This window comes from Loxodonta africana, chromosome 1 (genome assembly GCF_030014295.1).
Source record: "Loxodonta africana isolate mLoxAfr1 chromosome 1, mLoxAfr1.hap2, whole genome shotgun sequence".
NCBI lineage: Eukaryota > Metazoa > Chordata > Mammalia > Proboscidea > Elephantidae > Loxodonta > Loxodonta africana.
Genome location: NC_087342.1, coordinates 18,269,004 through 18,288,341, shown reverse-complemented (window position 1 = coordinate 18,288,341; position 19,338 = coordinate 18,269,004). Strand labels below are relative to the sequence as shown.

Here is a 19,338-nt window from a genome sequence, read left to right as displayed (position 1 = left end):
TATGTGAATGCCTAAGAAACTGCAGAATTATGAAGGCTGCCGAGAAGTAGAATTGTACAGCCCGATAGATTTCACACAGTAAACATAAAAAACCTATATAAAAAACACTCAGATGAAAAAACCAAACAGTAACAGAATCCCACATGCTTGCTTATCTTCAAATTTTATCTAGGGTAAGTAAAAGGTACCATCAGTAGAGACGGAAAACTAGATTGGATGAAGAAAGCTAACAGAGTTGAACACTTTTTTACTTTCTTATAATGAAATGTATGGTGGTAGACATAGGATTGAAAACTTTCTATCTGCCAGTCCTTAGTAAAAGTGCTACTGACTTTTGTAAACATTCTGTCAGCCCAAATTTAGACCCGCGAAGAGCCAAAATCTTAAAAAAGCCTCTTAAATTAAAGAAAAAAGGCTTGATTCTGGGAAAACTGAAGATGGCGAAAGTACAGTTTTTTCATTTATTCAAATCTCCACATAAAAAGAGAACAATCAGAGAACAAAACCAAAAATTCATGGACAACATTTAGAACAAAACTAGATGAAAAAGGATTTCCTCAAATCAGAAAATACATGCAAGTGGAGACAAAATACCAAAAGCCAAAAGTCTTTCAACCCAGGATCTGTGCAGGAAGAAACAGAAGAAACAAAGGGGCAAGTAAAGGACCTGAGAACAAGAGAACCCCAAATACCCAACAGATATTACTGGAAAGCACCCATTGCCACTGAGTCAGTTCCAACTCACAGCAACCCTATAGGACTGAGAGGTGTCCCATAGGGTTTCCAAGGAGTGCCTGGTGGATTTGAACTGCCAACCTTTTCGTCAGCAGCCATAGCTCTTAACCACTAAGCCACTGGAAAGCGCAGGGTGTTCAAACTGAGAAAAGCAGGTGAATTGCAGGGGCTTTTACCACTTTTTTTTTTTTTACCACTTTAAAAACAGGTGAGTATAAGGAGTCCAGTATGGTCTAGAGGGCTGGACCCTATGAACTCTCAAAACCAAGCTATCAAGACTCCCTTTCAGGACAAAGGCTCACACTGAAGAGAAAGTGATGAGCGTGAATTTGAAGTTGAGGAAAGTAGGGATAATGAAACTGAAAGGAAGAGAAGGTTCATACAAAAGCGAAGAATGGACTACGGAGCAGAGTAACGTTCCTTCAGGTAACAAAAAGCACACCAGAAAGAGATGCCCATAAAACAGACTAAAATTAAAACTATTTCAAAACAGGCTAATAGACTTTTAGAAAATGATATAAGACATGAAAGAACACTTAGACAAAAAGAACATACGACTTATAAAGGAAAAAAATTCAACATCTTAACAATTTAGGTCAGGGGTCGGCAACCTTTTTCTTAAAGGGCCAGGTAGAAAACATTTTAGGCTTTGTGGTCATACAATCTCTGTTGCAACTACTCTACCACGGCAAAGGCAGCCATGTGTAATCAAAGAGGTGTGGCCGTGTTCCAATAAAACTATATTTACAGAAATAGGCAGGCGACCAGATTTAGTCCTGGGGCTATAGTTTACCAACCTCCGCTTCAGGCCAAATGAAATTGGAGCAACGTGGTAAAGATACTCAAAGAAAGAAAATGTGAGCCAAGGATATAAAACATAATAATTATATTCTCTGAAAATGCAGATACGGTAAAACTTAAAAAATGGATGAAGAAAGGAGATAGAATATGCAAAAAAAAGTTTCTAGTAATCATTGATGATGGTAGTATTAGTATGCGTATGAGTATACGTATGTGTGTGAATGTGTATGCACCTGTCCTCTGAAAAGACCTGGAAAAAATGACCAACCCAGGAGTAATTAGCATCCTTACCGTCCATATTATACTTCACTAGAAGAAACCAGGTTTTCGTGGAGAAATGGCTGATTTCAGGTCAGGGGCAAGAAATGCACAAAATGGGCCTAGAACATCTTGTTACACTAGATAGCTTGTAAACTATCAAAATCTACTAGGGTCACATTAAAAGGACTCAGAAGCCAACCTAAAGGGGCTTTCACTGTCCAAAAACAGGATGCTTTGGGCTTTAATAATGATAAGAAATGCAACTGATTGAAACTCAAATACGCTGTTCTGCTGTTATATGCTGTCAGGTCGATTCCGACCCATAGTGACCCTATAGGACACAGCAGAACTGCCTCATAGAATTTTCTAGGCATAATCTTTATAGGAGCAGATCGCCAGGTCTTTTCTCTGCAGCCACTGGGGGGTTTGAACCACTGACCTTTCAATAACTAATGAACACTTAACCACTGCGCCACCAGGGCTCCTTGAAATATATTAAAATTCATCAATATTTTAAAACTGATTAGTCACCTTCTGAGGATGACAGAAAACTAATTCATTATCTTAAAAGCTAGTAAATAAAGGGAAAGAATCAACCATCTATGCTGTCTTTCTCCTACGATATTAGTGCCACATAGTAGACGTGGGAAACGTAACAAAAAAATAGAATTAAACTATCACTATTTGGCAACCCCCTCTGCATGAATGGATCTATAAATAAATGCATTTATTTATGAATGGATCTAGGTAACGAAAATCAAAGGCTACTAACATCACAAAAAGAGACACAACCAGGCATTACAGGGCCTCCTGATAAAAGAACATAGCACCACCCTAGAGTCGGGTCAAAGGAATCAGATTTGAATCCGATCACACCCAGGGACCCAGCTGCCAATTTCCTGGAAATAAAGAGATCAGAGGAGCATGCTGAGCTGCTCCTGAGTGCAATCAGCAAAACCCGAAGTTACAAGACATTTTACAGGTCAGATGGCCCCTGTTGTTCTACAGGGAAATTTTAAAGAAAGGAATAGAGGGGAAATCTGTAAATTAAGAGACGTAATGGAGATAACAAAAATTTTTAAAGTGGGCAAGACTAAGTTATGGCCAGTTGGGTGATAAAATTATAAAGAAACATAAGGAAGTAAAACAAAGTCAGGAGAGAGGGATTGTTTTAGAAGGAGTAAGGAGGCTGTGATTGGGACAGGGCACATAGAACTGCTGCTAGGGTAGCTGGCAAAGTTCTATTTCTTGACCTGGTTAGTAGTATTTGCCTTATAATAATCCACTAAGCAATATATTTGTCAGAAACTCTGGTGGCATAGTGGTTAAGTGCTATGGCTGCTAACCAAAAGGTCAGCAGTTCGGATACACCAGGCACTCCACGGAAACTCTATGGGGCAGTTCTACCCTGTCCTACAGGGTCACTATGAGTTGGAATCAACTCGACAGCAATGGGTTTGGTTGAGCTTTTTATATATTTGTAAAGTTTTTCTATATCTATGTTTTATTTTGTAATGAAAATATTTGAAAATAAGAAACATGCTTTTGTCATTTCTGCAGACTTGCCACCATACCTTTATTTTTATTTTCAGCCCTCAGAAAGATTTGCGACCCTCACCTTGGTCACAGTACATCAATAAATCTGGGTTATTGACCACAATAAAGGTTTCTCCATCTTTACTGTGTGGCCGATGATAGCGGTAGTGCACAGGCAGAAAGGCTTGGAAACAATCAACGCACTGGGAATCTTGTCTGGCGTAAATGAGAATTTCAGATTCCTCGGACAAATAGTTAGGGGCTTCTATATTGAAATTTTCTGAAACCATCATGGCCTGTCAAAAAGAAAACAAGTATTAACTTGGAAGAAATGAATAAGATTAAGAAACAAAAACAAAACCAGAAAAACGCTACACAGATGAACAAAAGTGTCAAATTTACCCCCCTTATAAAGCCATTCCCACTCAAATTTTAAGGAGAAAACACAAGATGTGATCTGTGTTTAATAAAAGTTTGTTTACTAAAAGTAAAAGGGGGAAATTATACTTTAGGGTGCCAAATATCCCTATAATACCATTTATTTTTGTACAATGTCCTTATTAACCCCTGTTTAGGGGACAAAACCAGTACTAAGAAAAGAAATTTTGTGAAATAAATATGGAATTATTCAGTAAGTATAAAAGCTACCATGACACAAACAGTTAAACTGGGTTAAAATGATTGGTATCAGTCTGGTAATTTCCTGTTCTTCAGAGAAGCAAGATGGTAGTGAGTAAGATAGAGCATTGTGGTCAGGATGTCAAAGCAAAGCCTATAAGGTCAGCACTCTTTCTTTACCAAGTATAAAAAGTTAATGGAAAAAAAGGTACGTGATTCTTAAAAAAAAGTATTCTCTACCAAAAGTGAAAATGCACATGGAACAGAAATTAGCCCTAAATTATAATATGATATATATTTACATATATTATAACACACGCATGTGTATAAACATACATACATACCTGTGTGTATGTATGTGTGTGTGTATACATATACAGGTGGTGTATGCACAATGTGTGTGTATATGTATGGATGTACACACACACACTTCTTCAGATTCTCCAAGCAAAGCCCTGCTGTATCTCAGAGGAACAGCCAGAGTTAACTCCTTCCCATCACAGCAAGCACCCTAATTCTCCTACTTGACAGGGACCTCAACTGCTGTATTTTTTTTTACATGTTGTTCCTACTCTGTTAATCACAGCAGTAACAGAATCATTGGTAGAGGTCAAGGAATTATAGAATTTTAAGAGTCATAAGGGACCTCCTGTTAAACCAAACCATTGCTGTTGAATTGATTCTGACTTATAGCGACTTATAGCGACCCTAAAGGACAGAGGAGAACTGGCCATAGGGTTACCAAGGAGTGGCTGGTAGATTTCAGCTGCTGACCTTTAAGTTAGCAGCTCAGTTCTTAAACACAGTACCATCAGAGATGGCCAAATGAGAGCATTTTTTCAGTTATCCAGCCACTGCTTAAATACTTACAATGACTGGAAGGGAGATTACTTTGAGTCATCTCATTTTATCTACAGTTAAAAGGTTCTTCCTTTTTTTTTATAAGTAGAAACTTGATTCCCTGGCCTATAACATTCACCAGCTGCCCCTGCTTAAAATGTCTGCAATAAATCTGTTCCTTAGTTCACTAAGGGTCCTTCAAACATCGCAAGGCAACCATGCTGCCTTCTAAGTTTTCTCCTCTCCAGTTCTCTGGGTCTCCCGTGAATGGTTTCCAAGCCATTCGTCATATTGCTTGCTTTCTGAAATACAACTGGAAAGCATAGAGTTTAGTAGTAGCAACATTACCTTGTTTAGCCAAAAACTGTTATTAGCCTTTTAGCAGCCTTATCTCCATGTGCTATATTTATCACTTGAAATTTCTGCAGGAAACTTAAATACCTCTCATTATATTTTTCAAGTCATTGACTTTTTATTAACTAAACGCAGGGCTTTTCAGTTTATTTCAATTAAAATAATTTTATCTTTCTGGCTGTAGTTCATTTTTTCTAGGCTGTTAAGCTTTTTTTTTTTTTTTTAAATCACAACTTTGTCAACCAACAGGTATGTGTCATCATGAATTTAATAGCCATGTCTTCTGTATTTTTATCTAGGGGTAAAAATGTTGGCAGGAAAGGTCAAGAACAAAGTCCTAAGGTGTACTACCAGATACCTCCTGCTAGAAAGTGATTGGTGAGCTCTCTCTGGGTACAACTAGATATGAATAAAAATTACACCTAGTCCAAATTCTTCTACCTTGTTGACAAGTGTATATATATAACGGTATCTTTCTTCGAGTGCTTACTATGTGTCAAGTATTTCATTGCATAAAGTTTACACTTCATACTTTATATACATTATCTCCTTTAATTTTCATAACAACCCTATCAAGTAGAAACTATTATCCCTACTATAAAAATGAGCTAACAAAGTAACAGAGTGGTAAACATAGCCAGTAGGTAGCAGAGCCAAGATTCAAAATCAGATCAAACTGATTTCACTATTCAATTAGTCTAAGCAATAGAAAATGGCCAATATTTGACCAGTTGAAAATTAAATATAAAAAATGTATTGGCTTGCTGGGGCTGCCATACAAATTACCACAAACCTGAATAGCTTAAAACAGAATAAAACAGAAATTTATTCTCTCACAGTTCTGAGGTTAGATGTCTGAAATTGCGGTGTTGGCAGGCCATGCCGCCTCCTACCTCCAGGGGAGAAGCCTTCCATGATCCCCCAGCTTCTGGTAGCCCGGGCATTCCTTGGCTTGCGGCAGCATAACTCTAAGCTCTGCCTCAATCTCTCTATGCCATCTCCCCTATGCTCTGTGTCTCTTCTCCTCTTCTTATGAGCACACCAGTCATGTTGGATTAAGGGCCTACCCTGTCCTAGTATGATCTCACCTTAGCTAATGACATCTGCAACTACCCTATTACCAAATATGGTCATATTCTGAGGTTCCTGGAAGGACAGGAGTTGGGGGTGGGGGGGAGGCTATCCAACCCAGAGCAATAAGTAAAACCGACAGAGTATATTCCTGATTGTGATATTTAGAATTTATGATAATAATGTGATGTTCAGTTTCTCTAACTATTAAGTTGTTTTTGTTTTTGTCTATTTTTTCCACAGAAGTAAAAAATATGGGATCTTTACAAAATACAGAGAATAGTTTTTTATACGAATTTAAACCAGGATATAATGAAGATGACGCAGGTAGAAACAGCAATTTGGCTTTCTTGGCAAAATGATTATTTGGTGATGGTTCAAAAGAATCTGAATCTCAAAAAGGAGACTTTCTAAGGGATTTCTTTAGCGAATGATAAAAATGTTCTGGAATCAGATAGTGGTGATGGTTGCAAACTTCGTGTATATACTAAAATCCACTGAGTTGTACAGTTGAAAGGAATGAATTTTATGATATGTGAATTATATCTCAACTTTTAATTTGAGAATAATTTTCTAAAAATTTTTCTAATAAAATTTCCCTCAAGGGAAAGAAATCCAAATCCATTTTAAAGCAAGATCAATTAAGAACCAGCAGAAGCTAACCCACAAATAACAACATGAGGTATCTTGAAGCAGACAGAGGAGTTTCTTGAAACCCAGTCATGTATGTTGTTATTGTTAGGTGCTGCTGAGTAGAATTGGACTCATAAAAACCCCATGTGACAGAGCAGAACCGCCGCATAGGGTTTTCTAGGCTGTAATCTTCACGGGGCAGATCACCAGGTCTTTCTCCCACAGGACCACTGGGTGGGTTCAAACTGCCAACCTTTTGGTTAGCACCCAAGAGCTTAACTGCTATGCCACCAGGGTTCCTTAGTTACCATAGAAAGGGGAGAAAATGACACAAGTAGGTACCACACCAACTGGCAGGTTGTCAAAAACTCAAGACAGTGGAGGTGTGCACATTTTAGATTTAAAACAACAAACATTTTTGAGGAGCATCATAACTTGACAATCCAAAGTGATCTGAACGATGGCTGGATGTTGTCTAATCTGCCCAACACGTGCCAAAACCATCAATACAACCAAAAAAAGTCCACTGACTGTATGCTGATCTGTAAAAATCATAATTCATTATTCCATTTTCACTGCAGAAAAAACAAAACCCCAGAGCATATCATCGAGAAATTGGAATTATGCATCAAAAATTTATCCTAAAGCAATCCGCATCGGTTAACAGGCATGGACCTATACTTTTTCATGACAACACTCAACTACACGTCACAAACCACCAAAAAAAAAAGCAAAGTTAAATGAATTAAGCCATAAAGTTGTGCCACATCTATAACACTCACCAGATCTACAGGACAGAGGAGAACTGCCCCACAGGGTTTCCTAGGTTGTATTTTTTACAGGAGCAGATTGCCAGGTCTTTTCTCCCACAGAGTAGCTGGCGGGTTTGAACTGCCAACCTTTCAGTTAGCAGCCAAGTGCTTAACCACTGAGCCACCAGGGCTCCTTAATAACAACAATAACCCTACCTAAACATGAAATGAGGGTCACTTGACATCGCTTAACTTTGGGACCTACTAAGGCTTGTCACTATTTTCAGACTCCTCACCCACCATCATAAACTCCGTATAAAGCATCCTGCTGCCACAACGCCCAACTGATTTGGACCCAGTGTTCTATTTGCTATAGCTAAAAATTTTACCTCATGTATAAATCTCATGGAACAGAATCAAGATCTCAATTCAGGTACTTAAGTATCGACCATTCCCTATGTATAAATTCCCTTTTTCTCATTTAAAGTCATCATATAACGCCAATTTTTTATGACAAAGTTTCTCTGTACAAGGAATTGGGGCACAGTCTCCACCCATCTGGCCGCCAGGAAACAGCAACTGACATATCAAGTCATCAGCTTACAATTATCTACATGTCACAAAGAAGACATCTATTTTTCTAAAAATTTCCAAAATAAAAAAGCAAATTCACTTAGAAGGATTATAATTAGGAATCAGAAGTTAGGGAACAGAAAATCAAAATAATGAGAAATTTGTCAATCTATAATGGTACCCTTGCTGCTAAATCACTAATTAATCTTTAATCTCTTCAAGACATATATACATAGAGTTTTCTTAGTCACTAAGTATGACCATCCTGCCAAATTAATTACCTCAGTTTAGTTGCTAATACCTCTCACTTCTTAAAAGAAGACTTCCATCACAGCTCTAAAACTGTCACTTTATTCATTTTAATAAAGTGAAAAAAAAAAATCACTGCAACGTTGCCTACTATCTTACCGTAATCCAAATTATAAAAAAAAACCCACTGCCATATAGGATCCCCAAATTAACATCTCTCAAAAATATCTCCTAATTGTTATACCTCAGTTATGTTTCTCTCTTGTAATGAAGCCAACTCATATGGATCCACAAATAGTCCTGTTGGGATATGCTGTTTAATTAAGAGTCGGCACGTCTGTAAATCCTCAATGCTCTCTCCAAATTTCACTTTTATTAAAAGGTCTCTGTAAGACAAACACATTTAAAGTAAATCTCTTCATTCAGTTGTTAAATGAGATACCATAACACTATATTTAAATTAGCAGAAATACTACATCTCAAATTTGCTTTTCACAATTATTGAGTCAAGTGAAATATTTATACTGTATCAGAATCACCCATTAGATCGTTCATAAATTCATGTCATAAGTCACAGTATGGTTAGGTTGTTGTTGCTAGGTGCCATCGAGTTCATTCCAACTCATTGCGACCCTATGTACAACAGAACGAAACACTGCTCGATCCTGCGCCATCCTCACAATCGTTGCTATGCTTGAGCCCATTGTTGCAGCCCCTATGTGAAATCATCTCATTAAGGGTCTTCCTCTTTTTCTCTGACCGTCTACTTTACCAAGTATGATGTCCTTCTTCAGGGACTGATCCTTCCTGATAACGTGTCCTAGGTACGTGAGACAAAGTCCTGGCATCCCTGCTTGTAAGGAACACTCTGGCTATACTTTCCAAGATAGATTTGTTCCTTCTTCTGGCAGTCCGTGGTATACTCAGTATTCTTTGCCAACACCATAATTCAAAGGCATCAATTCTTCTCTGGCCTTCCTTATTCATTGTCCAGCTTTCGCATACATATGCAGTGACTGAAAATACCATGGCTTGGGTCAGGTCCACCTTAGTGCTCTAAGTGATATCTTTGCTTCTGAACACTAAGGGGTTGTGGATGTATTAGATTTGCCCAGTACAATATGTCATTTGATTTCTTGGCTGCTGTTTCCATGGGCATAGACTGTGGATCCATGTAAAATGAAATCCTTGACAACTTCAATCTTTTCTCCGTTTATCGTGATGTTGCTCATTGGTCCAGTTGTGAGGATTTTTGTTTTCTTTATGTTGAGGTGCAATCCATACTGAAGGCTTCATACTTCATTATAAGTGCTTCAAGTCCTTTTCACTTTCAGCAAGCAAGGTTGTGTCATCTGCATATCACAGGTTGTTTATGAGTCTTCCTCCAACCCTGATGCTGTGTTCTTCTCCATATAGTTCAGTTTCTCAGATTATTTGTTCAGCATAAACACTGAATAAGTATGGTGAAAGAATACACCCCTGACGCACAAATTTCCTAACTTTAAACCATGCAGTATCCCCTAGTTCTGTTCGAACAACTGCCTCTTGGTCTATATACAGGTTCCTCATGAGCACAATAAAGTGTTCTGAATTCCCATTCTTTGCAATGTTACCCATAATTTGTTATGATCCACACAGTTGAATGCCTTTGCATAGTCAATAAAACACAGGTAAACATCTTTCTGGTATTCTCTGCTTTCAGCCAGGATCCATCTGACATCAGCAATGATATCCCTCATTCCCTGTCCTCTTCTGAATCCGACTTGAATTTCTGGCAGTTTGCTGTAAGCATTTTTAATTATCTTCAGCACAATTTTACTTCCATGTGATATTAATGACATTGATAATTTCCGCATTCCACTGGAGCACCTTTCCATGGAAAAGGCACGTATATGGATCTCCACGGCTCATCTGTCAGTTTGTCATACTGTGGTGGCTTGCATGTTGCTGTGACACTGGAAGCTATGTCACCAGTATTTCAAATACCAGCAGGGTCACCCATGGTGGACAGATTTCAGCAGAGCTTCCAGACCAGGCTAAGACACACTGGAGGACCTGGTAATCTACTTCTGAAAATACTGGCCACTGAAAACTTCATGGATAGCAACGGAACAGTATGGTACTAGTGTGAAAATAGACATACTTTAATAGAAAGAGATAAAGTCCAAAAAAAAATTCGCCCATATTTTCAATAAAAGTACCCACATAATTTGATGAGGAAAAGATAGATTTTTCAACAAACAGTACTGAAAAAACTGGGTAGCTATGTAGAAAAAAAAACGACCTTTCAGCTCTATACCTCACACCATATACAAATACTAATTTGAAATGGATTATACACATAAGCATGAAATTGTTCAAGCTTTCTGTCTGGAGATACAATCTGGACTACAGCACAAGAAGGGAGATTCAAAGCAAAGCACAGTGGTCTTGTTCAGATAAGGAAACAGTCATCAGAGTTCAAGGAGACGAAAGTGACTAGAAGTCACTGCACTAAGTGAAAGAGAGTAGAAAGTAGAAAAAACTCCAGCAATGTGAAGAGGAGTCCCTTTGAGTATCTGTTGAATACTAAGAAAAGCACGAGTAAGGTATGATTCCATAAGACTTGGCAAAGAAGGTATAGGGAGGTGTAAGCTGAAAAATTCCCAAATTTCACACAGGGTTAGGAGACATTCAAGTTCCAACCAACCAAAGCATAAAGACTGAAGCTATCAGTAACGATCCCAACAGGGAAAAGTCTAGGTAGCTAAATTAGCCTCAGAGTAAAGGTCACTTTAACTTGACCTACAAAGAAAAGGTTAAGAGGATCAAGTTGACAAACAAACAACTGCCAACAGAAAAAAAAAAACAACACTTTTTTAAAGAAAGGTAACAAAATCCACACACTCAACAACGCAATATTCAGTGTTCAACATCCAGTCAAAAACTATTACACACGTGAAGAAGTAGGAAAGTATGACCAATAACCAGGAGGAAAATCAGTCAATAGAAACAGACCTAGAAATGAAAGAAGTGATGAAGTTAGCAAAGGACATTAAAACAATCATAAATATGTCCCAAATGCTCAGGTATTTAAAGAAAAACATGAAGATTATGAGGAAAAGAGAAAATACAAAAATAAATGAATGTGAATACAACTTCAAGACATAAAAAACAGAATTTCTGAAAAGAAAAATTACCCAGGTGTGATTAAATACAATTAGATACTGCAGTATTGCAGATCAATGACTTTGAGATTAAGCAATAGAAACTATCCAAATCGAAGGACAGAGAGGAAAAAAGACTAAGTGAGGGGGAAGAAGCCGCCTCAGGTATCTTTGAAGAAACAACATGTAAAATGGCAAGTAGGAAGCAGTAGGGGCCAGTCCCTCCAACAAAACAACGATAGAACTTGAAAGACCAATTGGAATCAACTATTTTGGAACTCTGAAGCCCGATCTGACAGCAGAGGAGTGTATGATGAAGAGAGAGGTAGGTGATCTTTTGTAGGTGAACCAGGTGTACCAACTGGTTACAATCCCCCATTATCTAGCCCCACTGGTGTAGTGGGGACAGTGGCAGTTTTCCTAGAGGGGCCAGCCGGTGCCTGGGCAGGCACTGGGGACCCAGTCCTCCAAGGACCTGGGGTTGCACATTTAGTTTGGTCTAGCGGTGTCCTGAGGGACCAGTGCAGGTAACTGCTGCGCTTCCTGCCCTTTCGCTGTACTAGCTTCTCCTGCTTAAAGAGCCACCGGCAATAAGAGAATAGAAACTTCAGTGACACACACAATTGGAATACACACTTTACAAAATTAGTTTGGAAAAGTCATTAAACCAACAGATGACTGCAGCTTTCATCAAGTAACAACAGCAAGCCCTAAAAAGTGCGAGAATCGGTTTTCCAGAACTACCATGTTATAATGTCCAGAATGTCCAGTTCTCAACAAAAAACAGGAGGGTATGGGGCATGAACAGGATAAAAAAAATTTCAATATAAACCACCCCTGAGGAAGCCCAGACATTGGAATAACTAGTCATAGACGTTAAATCAACTGTCTTAAATATGCTCATTTAGTCAGAGAACTAAAGAAAATTAGGAAAATGATGCATGAACAAAACAAGAAAATAAATAAAGAGGTAAACATTATTATAAGGAGCCAAACAGAAGTTCAGAAGCTCAAAAGTACAAAAACTAAAAAGGATTATCTGGAAAATCCCCCAACGCCTGAAATCAAACAACATCTAAATAACCAATGAGTCAAAGAAGAAATCACAAAGGAAATTAGAAAATATTTTGAACTCAATGAAAATGAAAACAAAGATGTCAAAATGTGTAGGATGCAGCTAAAGCTCTGTTCAGAGGGAATGTATAGCTTGAAATAAAAAGATACGTTAGAAGAGAAAAAAGTCTAAAATCAATTACCTAAGCTATCATCTTAAAAAAATCTGAAGAGGAAACTAAACACAAAGTAAAAAGGAAAGAAATAATAAAGAGCAGAAATCAATGAAACAGGACAAATAATAGGGAAATACCAATGAAATGTTTTCTTTAAAAATGCTGATAAATGTCTAGCTAGATTGATCACGAAAGAGAAAAAGTACAGATTACCAATATCAGGAATGAAAGAGGGAATATCACTACACAACCTCTACACATTTAGAGAACAATAAGGGAATATTATGAATAATTTTATTCCAATAAATTAAGCAACTTAAATAAAATGGATAAATTCCTGGAAACATAAGTTACCAAAACCGACACAACCCATTGTCATCGGCTCGATTCTGACTCATAGCAGCCGTATAAGACAGAGTAGAACTGCCCCACAGAGCTTCCAAGGAGCGCCTGGTAGATTCCAAGTATCAACCTTTTGGTTAGCAGCCCTAGCGCTTAACTACTATGCCAGCAGGGTTTCCTAAACTGACACAAGAAGAAATAAAGAAAAAAAACCTGAATAGCTCTATATCTTAAATTTGTAGTAAAAGTTGCTTAAAGTCTTCTCATTAAGAAAACTCCAGGCTGAGATGGCTTCACTGCTGAATTCTGTCAAAGACTTAAGGAAAAAACAATATTAACGCTACACAATCAACAAACGGAGTACAACCATATATTTCCCAACTTATGAGGTCACCATTGCCCTGATACCAAAACCAGAAAAAACATTAAAACAAAAGAAAACTACACACTGATATCCCTCATGAACATAGAGGTGAAAATCCTTAACATGATATTAGTGAAGCAAACTCAGTAATATTTTAAAAAATAATAATACATCATGACTAAGTGGTAGGTGTTAGACTTACTATGGAAAAATCAGTGTACTTCACCATATTAATAGAATTGTTGTCGTTTGGTGCTTGCTGCCAAGTCGATTTCTACTCACAGTGACCAAAATGGAAAAATCACATAATCTTCTCACAATAAATACAGAAAAAGCATTTCACAAAATTTAACACCTAATTATGGAAAAAAAAAAAAAAAAAACCCTCTCAGAAACTAGGAATGTAAGAGAATGTCCTTAACTGATAAAAGACATCTACAAAAAACCTAAAACAAACATCATACTTAATGGTGACAGACTGGGTATTTTCCCCTTAAGACTGAGAACAAGGTAAGAATGTCTGTTCTCACCACTTTTATTCACAGTGTATTGGAGATCCTTACCAGTTCAAAAGGCAAAAAAAAGTAATAAAAAACACAGATTGTCTTTATCCACAAACACACAATCCTCCATGTAGAATATCCTAAGGAATCAACAAAAAAGCTACTGGCATTGGTAAGTGATTTCAGCAAGGAAGCAGGGTGTCTAAGGCTGGGTTCTCTAGAGAAGCAAAACCAGTAAAGCGTATAAATATATATAAAGACAGATTTATATCAAGGAAATGGCTCACATGGTTGTAGAGGCTAAAACATGGGTGAGGCTGGATGCTTCTCCTGATTCATGCAGCCGCAGGGGCTGGAAACCCAAGATCAGACAGCAGGGCTCTGGCTCAAAGGTTGTGGAGACTGATGAATTCCAGGATCAGTAGGCAAGACAGCAGATAAGCTGCTAGCTCAAGTCCCAAGAACCGGAGGTCAGTCGAACAAGAGCCAGCTGCGGGATCAAGAGCAAGCAAAAGCCTGTGAGCCTTACCGGAAGGTCCACTTATATTCGATGCAGGTCATACCACCAAGGAAACTCCCTTTCAGCTGACTGGCTACTGACAGCACATTCCATCACAGAGGTGATCACTCTCTATCAAATCTCATCATGGGAGTGATCGCATCATCATATGACTGCCAAACTATATCGTAACCACCAAACCACTGAGAATCATGTCCCAGCCAAGTCGACACACAATCTTAAAGATTACACAGGGTATAATGTCAATATATAAAAATCAATTGTATTTTTATTGCCAGCAACAAACAACTATATATAAAATTTATTAAAAATACTCTTTACATCAAAAAACATGAAATATTTAGGGATAAATTTAACAAAATATGTGTAAGACCTATGCTCTGAAAGGTACAATATTGTTAAACTGATGAAAACGTGAATAAATGGAGATGCCATACCCAGGGATTGAAACACTCATTAATGTTCACATCATTCTCTACACATTGATCGATACTTTCGACAGAATCCCAATAAAAATTTCATAAAGCTTTATAAAGGAAATCGACAAACTGATTCTAAAATTTATATGGAAATGCAAAAGATCTAGAATAGTCAAAACAATTTTTGAAAAAGAACAAGGTTGGAGGACTTATACTTCCTAATTTCAAAACTTACTATTTATCAAGCTCAGTTATCAAGATAGTGTGTTAACTGGCATAAGGATATACTTAGATCAAAAGTTGGTAAGCTTTTTCTGTAGGTGAGCCACAAAGGTCTCTGCTGCATATTCTTCTTTGCTTTTTTCTTTTTAACAACCCTGAAAAGTGTACAACTCTCAATTCTTAGCTCAAGGGCTATACAAAATACAGGCCGTTGGCAGAATGAGGCCCATGGGCCACAGTTTATTAATAGAGTGCTGTCTTAGTTATCTAATGCTGCTGTAACATAAACACAACAAGCAAATGGCTTTAACAAACAGAAATTTATACTCTCACAGTTTAAGAGGTTAGAAGTCCAAATTCAGGCGCTCGCTCTAGGGGAAGGCTTTCTTTCTCTGCTTGCTCTAGGGGAAATGTAAAATGGTACAACCACTGTGGAAAACAATACCGTGCCTCCTTATAAAGCTAGAAATAGAAATACCATATGATCCAGCAATCCCACTCCTGGGAACATAACCTAGAGAAATAAGAGCCATCACACGAACAGACATATGGACACCCATGTTCACTGCAGCGTTATTCACCATACCAAAAAGATGGAAACAACTTTAGTGCCCATCAACAGATGAATGGATAAACATATCATGGTACACACACACAATGGAATACTATATAATGATAAAGCACGATGATGAATTTGCAAAATGTCTTACAATATGGATGAACCTGGAAGGCATTATGCTGACTGAAATAAGTCAATCACAAAAGGACAAATATTGTATAAGACCACTATTATAAAAACCCAAGAAAAGGTTTATACACAGAAAAAAAAATCTTTGATGATTACAAGTAGGGGGAGAGGAAATCACCATCTAAACAGTGGACAAGTGGTAAACTTTGGTGAATGGAAAGACAACACCAATGTAGGGGAAATCAGCACAACCCGACCAAGGCAAAGTCACAGAAGCTACCTAGACATTTCCAAACACCCTGAGTGATCGCCTGTATTGGGGGACATCTAGGTCAACTGGCACGGCATAGTTCATAAAGAAAATGTTCTACTTTCTACTTTTTTGTGTGTGCTTTAGGTAAAAGATTACCTTGCAAATTAGTTTCTCATTGAATAATAGTACACAAATCGTTTTGTGACACTGAACGCCAACCCTGTGATATGTCAAAACTCTCCCCTTCTTAACCTCAGGTTCCCCGTTTCCATTCGTCCAATTTCCCTGTCCCTTCCTGCCTTCTTGTCTTTGCTTTTGGGCTGGTGTGCCCATTTAGTCTCATACACATGGCTGAACTACATGTGTTACTGTCTGGTGAGTTGTGTCTGGGGTCTTATAAACTTGCAAGTGGCCACCTAAGATATATCTACTGGTCCTATCCCGTCCAGAGCAAAGAATGAAGGAAACCAAAGACGTAAAGAAAATATTAGGCCAAAAGACTAAAGGACCACATGAACCATTGCCTCTACCACCCTGAGCCCAGAAGACCTAGATGGTGCCCTGCTACCACCACCAACCACTCTGACAGGGATCACAATAGATGGTCTGTATTCAATATTAAAAAAAAAAAAAGACCAGATTTACTGGTCTGACAGAAACTGGAGAAACTCCTGAGACTATTGCCCTCGGACACCCTGCTAACTCAGAACTGAAGCCACTCCCAAAGTCCACCTTTCAGGCAAAGATTAGACAGGCCTATAAAACAAACAATAACACACATGAGGAACATGCTTTAGTTCAAAAATTATATGAGACCAAATGGGCAACAGCTGCCCAAAAGTACAGATGAGAAGGCAATAAGGGACAGGAAAACTAGAGGAATGGACATGGGAACCTGGGATGGAAAAGGAAAGGAGAAGAGTGCTGACACATTGCAGGGATTCCAATCAATGTCACAGAACAATTTGTGTATGAATTTTTGAATGAGAAACTAATTCACACTGTAAACTTTCACCTAAAGCACAACAAAATAAAAGAAAATAAAAAGTGAAGAGTGAGACGTTTTTGCTTAAGGCAACTACAAAATGAAGTGGCTTTTAAAATAAATTTATCTGAATTTATATGTCAAATATCTGAGAGTCATTTGAAAGTAATCACCTTGAAAAGACTGAAAAGTTTTTGAAGTTTTCTTATGAAACTCTTTACACAACTTTTTATCACTCTTTCAAATATTTTCATTACTGGCAAATATTCCGCTTTTGAGGATAGTTTCTATTTTGGAAACAGTCTGGTCACTGGAACCAAGTCTAATAACTCAGAAATAATGAAATAATTATAGCACTTGAGAGCATAGCTTTGGAATATGATAGTCCTAAATTTTAGTCAGAGTGCTACCACACTAACCTCTGCCAAATTATTTAAATTCTCTGGGCCCTAGTTCCCTCATGTGAAAAGAAAAATACTGTCTATTCCATAGCCATTGTGAAAACTGAATGGAATATTGTGTGTATTTGTGCGTATAATATATATTACATACAATTACATATTTTTTATATATAACATGTATAACATGGATACACGATAATAAATGTTAGTTTTCCTTTTTTTTTTCGGTTATTTTTATCATTATTTCAAACTGCGAACCCTGTATTGATAAACTTGTCACTGATAAACTTTAGAAAAGCAAGTGATTTTTCAGTTTCTCCATGTTTCAACTATCAATTTTTTGCTCTAAATTACATGAAACAGTATTTTAACTTAAGTAAAAATCAATGGACAACTTACCTGTGGAAACCATCTTTCAAAACTTCGTGCCTCAAAATAATTTCAGAACAAGTGGTTCTTATGCCTAAGAGAACCAAAAGCAATTTTTAGAAAAGCTTTAAATAGCTACATCATTAATAAGCTTTATCACCCTGGAAAACCTAACCAGCCTAAAAACAAAACAAACAAAATTTTTAAAACTTAAGTAATTTACACTACACATAAATCTGCTTCCTGTAGAGTAAGAATATTGACTCAAGTTAGACTGCCTGGTTCAAATCCCAGCTTGTCACTTAATAGCTGCGTGACTTCGCGCAGGATATTTTCTCTCTCTTTTAAATATCATCAGGATTAATACATGTAGAAGCACTCAGAACAGGGCCTACGAAATAGTAAGTGCTCTGTATAGTGTTTGCTCTTAATATTACTATACTCAGGTGACCACGAGACACTGGAACAAATAGAATGACAAAAGAGCCAGGAAATCTGTTTTAATCCTAGCTCACACTGACAGTGTATCAGATACATACTGGCAACTTCTGTATTCTGCCACCCACAGCTATAAAACTGGGAAGACAGTATATTCACGCCTTGTGGGGATGTTGGGAAACCCTGGTGGTATAGTGGTTAAGGGCTATGGCTGTTAACCAAAAGGTCGGCAGTTCGAATCCAACGGGCACTCCTTGGTACCCTATGGGGCAGTTTTACTCCATCCCGTAGGGTCACCATGAGTCAGGTTTTTTGCAGGGGGGAATGTTAGGAGAGTTTAAAAAGGAAAAAAATCTGGAGGCACACAAAGCTTCAAATGGTTCCTACGTAAACCCAGAATAACCAGAAATCAGATATTAAAACTATTACTCCATGTCAGCATCATAAAACTAAAAATTCAGTTACTGTTGACCACCAACTCTGCCAGGCACCTTGCTATGGAACTGAATCCCATTTTCAAAAGCTGGGTGTGTGTGGGAAACACATTGAAACAAACACACAGAAAACTATATACTATTATCGTGTGCTGCTGAGTCCATTAGATGTATTCCAGTGCATGGGAAAAAAATGATGTAGAGATGAAAACATTTGAAAAACACAAGGGAAGGAAGGAAAAACAAATGCAAAACTAACATTTATCCAATAATATCTATATATCAGATCCTGTACTTGAGGTTTTCATATGCGTTTTCTTCTGCATTTTACAAAAAATCTAGCAAAATAAAAAAATAGGCAAGCAAAATGACTGCCATTTGTACACAGGAGAAACGCTGACTCTGGGTTAGAAACTGGCTCTGGGTCACTAAGTGATTGACTGGAAGCAAGATTTGACTGACTTTTAAAGCCTCTCTCCACTCTACCTACTTATTTAAAGGAGTCCTTATTTGCTTTTAACAAAAAAGAAAAAAAAACATTGCCACCAAGTTGATGCCAACTCATAGCAACCCTGTAGGACAGAGTAGATCCGCCCCATAGG

General features: G+C 37.7%; 1 protein-coding gene across 1 annotated transcript in view; it reads right to left on the bottom strand.

Moving 5' to 3' along the window:
• The window catches only part of PIGX (phosphatidylinositol glycan anchor biosynthesis class X), a 64,357-nt gene that overhangs the window by 5,510 nt on the left and 39,509 nt on the right, over positions 1-19,338 (bottom strand). Inside the window, exons 2-4 of the mRNA XM_023551668.2 lie at positions 17,895-17,958; positions 8,668-8,809; positions 3,416-3,629 (exon numbers count right to left, since the gene is read on the bottom strand). Of these exons, the coding sequence (XP_023407436.2) occupies positions 3,416-3,629; positions 8,668-8,809; positions 17,895-17,958 (420 nt within the window). The remainder of the gene's footprint in view (positions 1-3,415; positions 3,630-8,667; positions 8,810-17,894; positions 17,959-19,338) is intronic.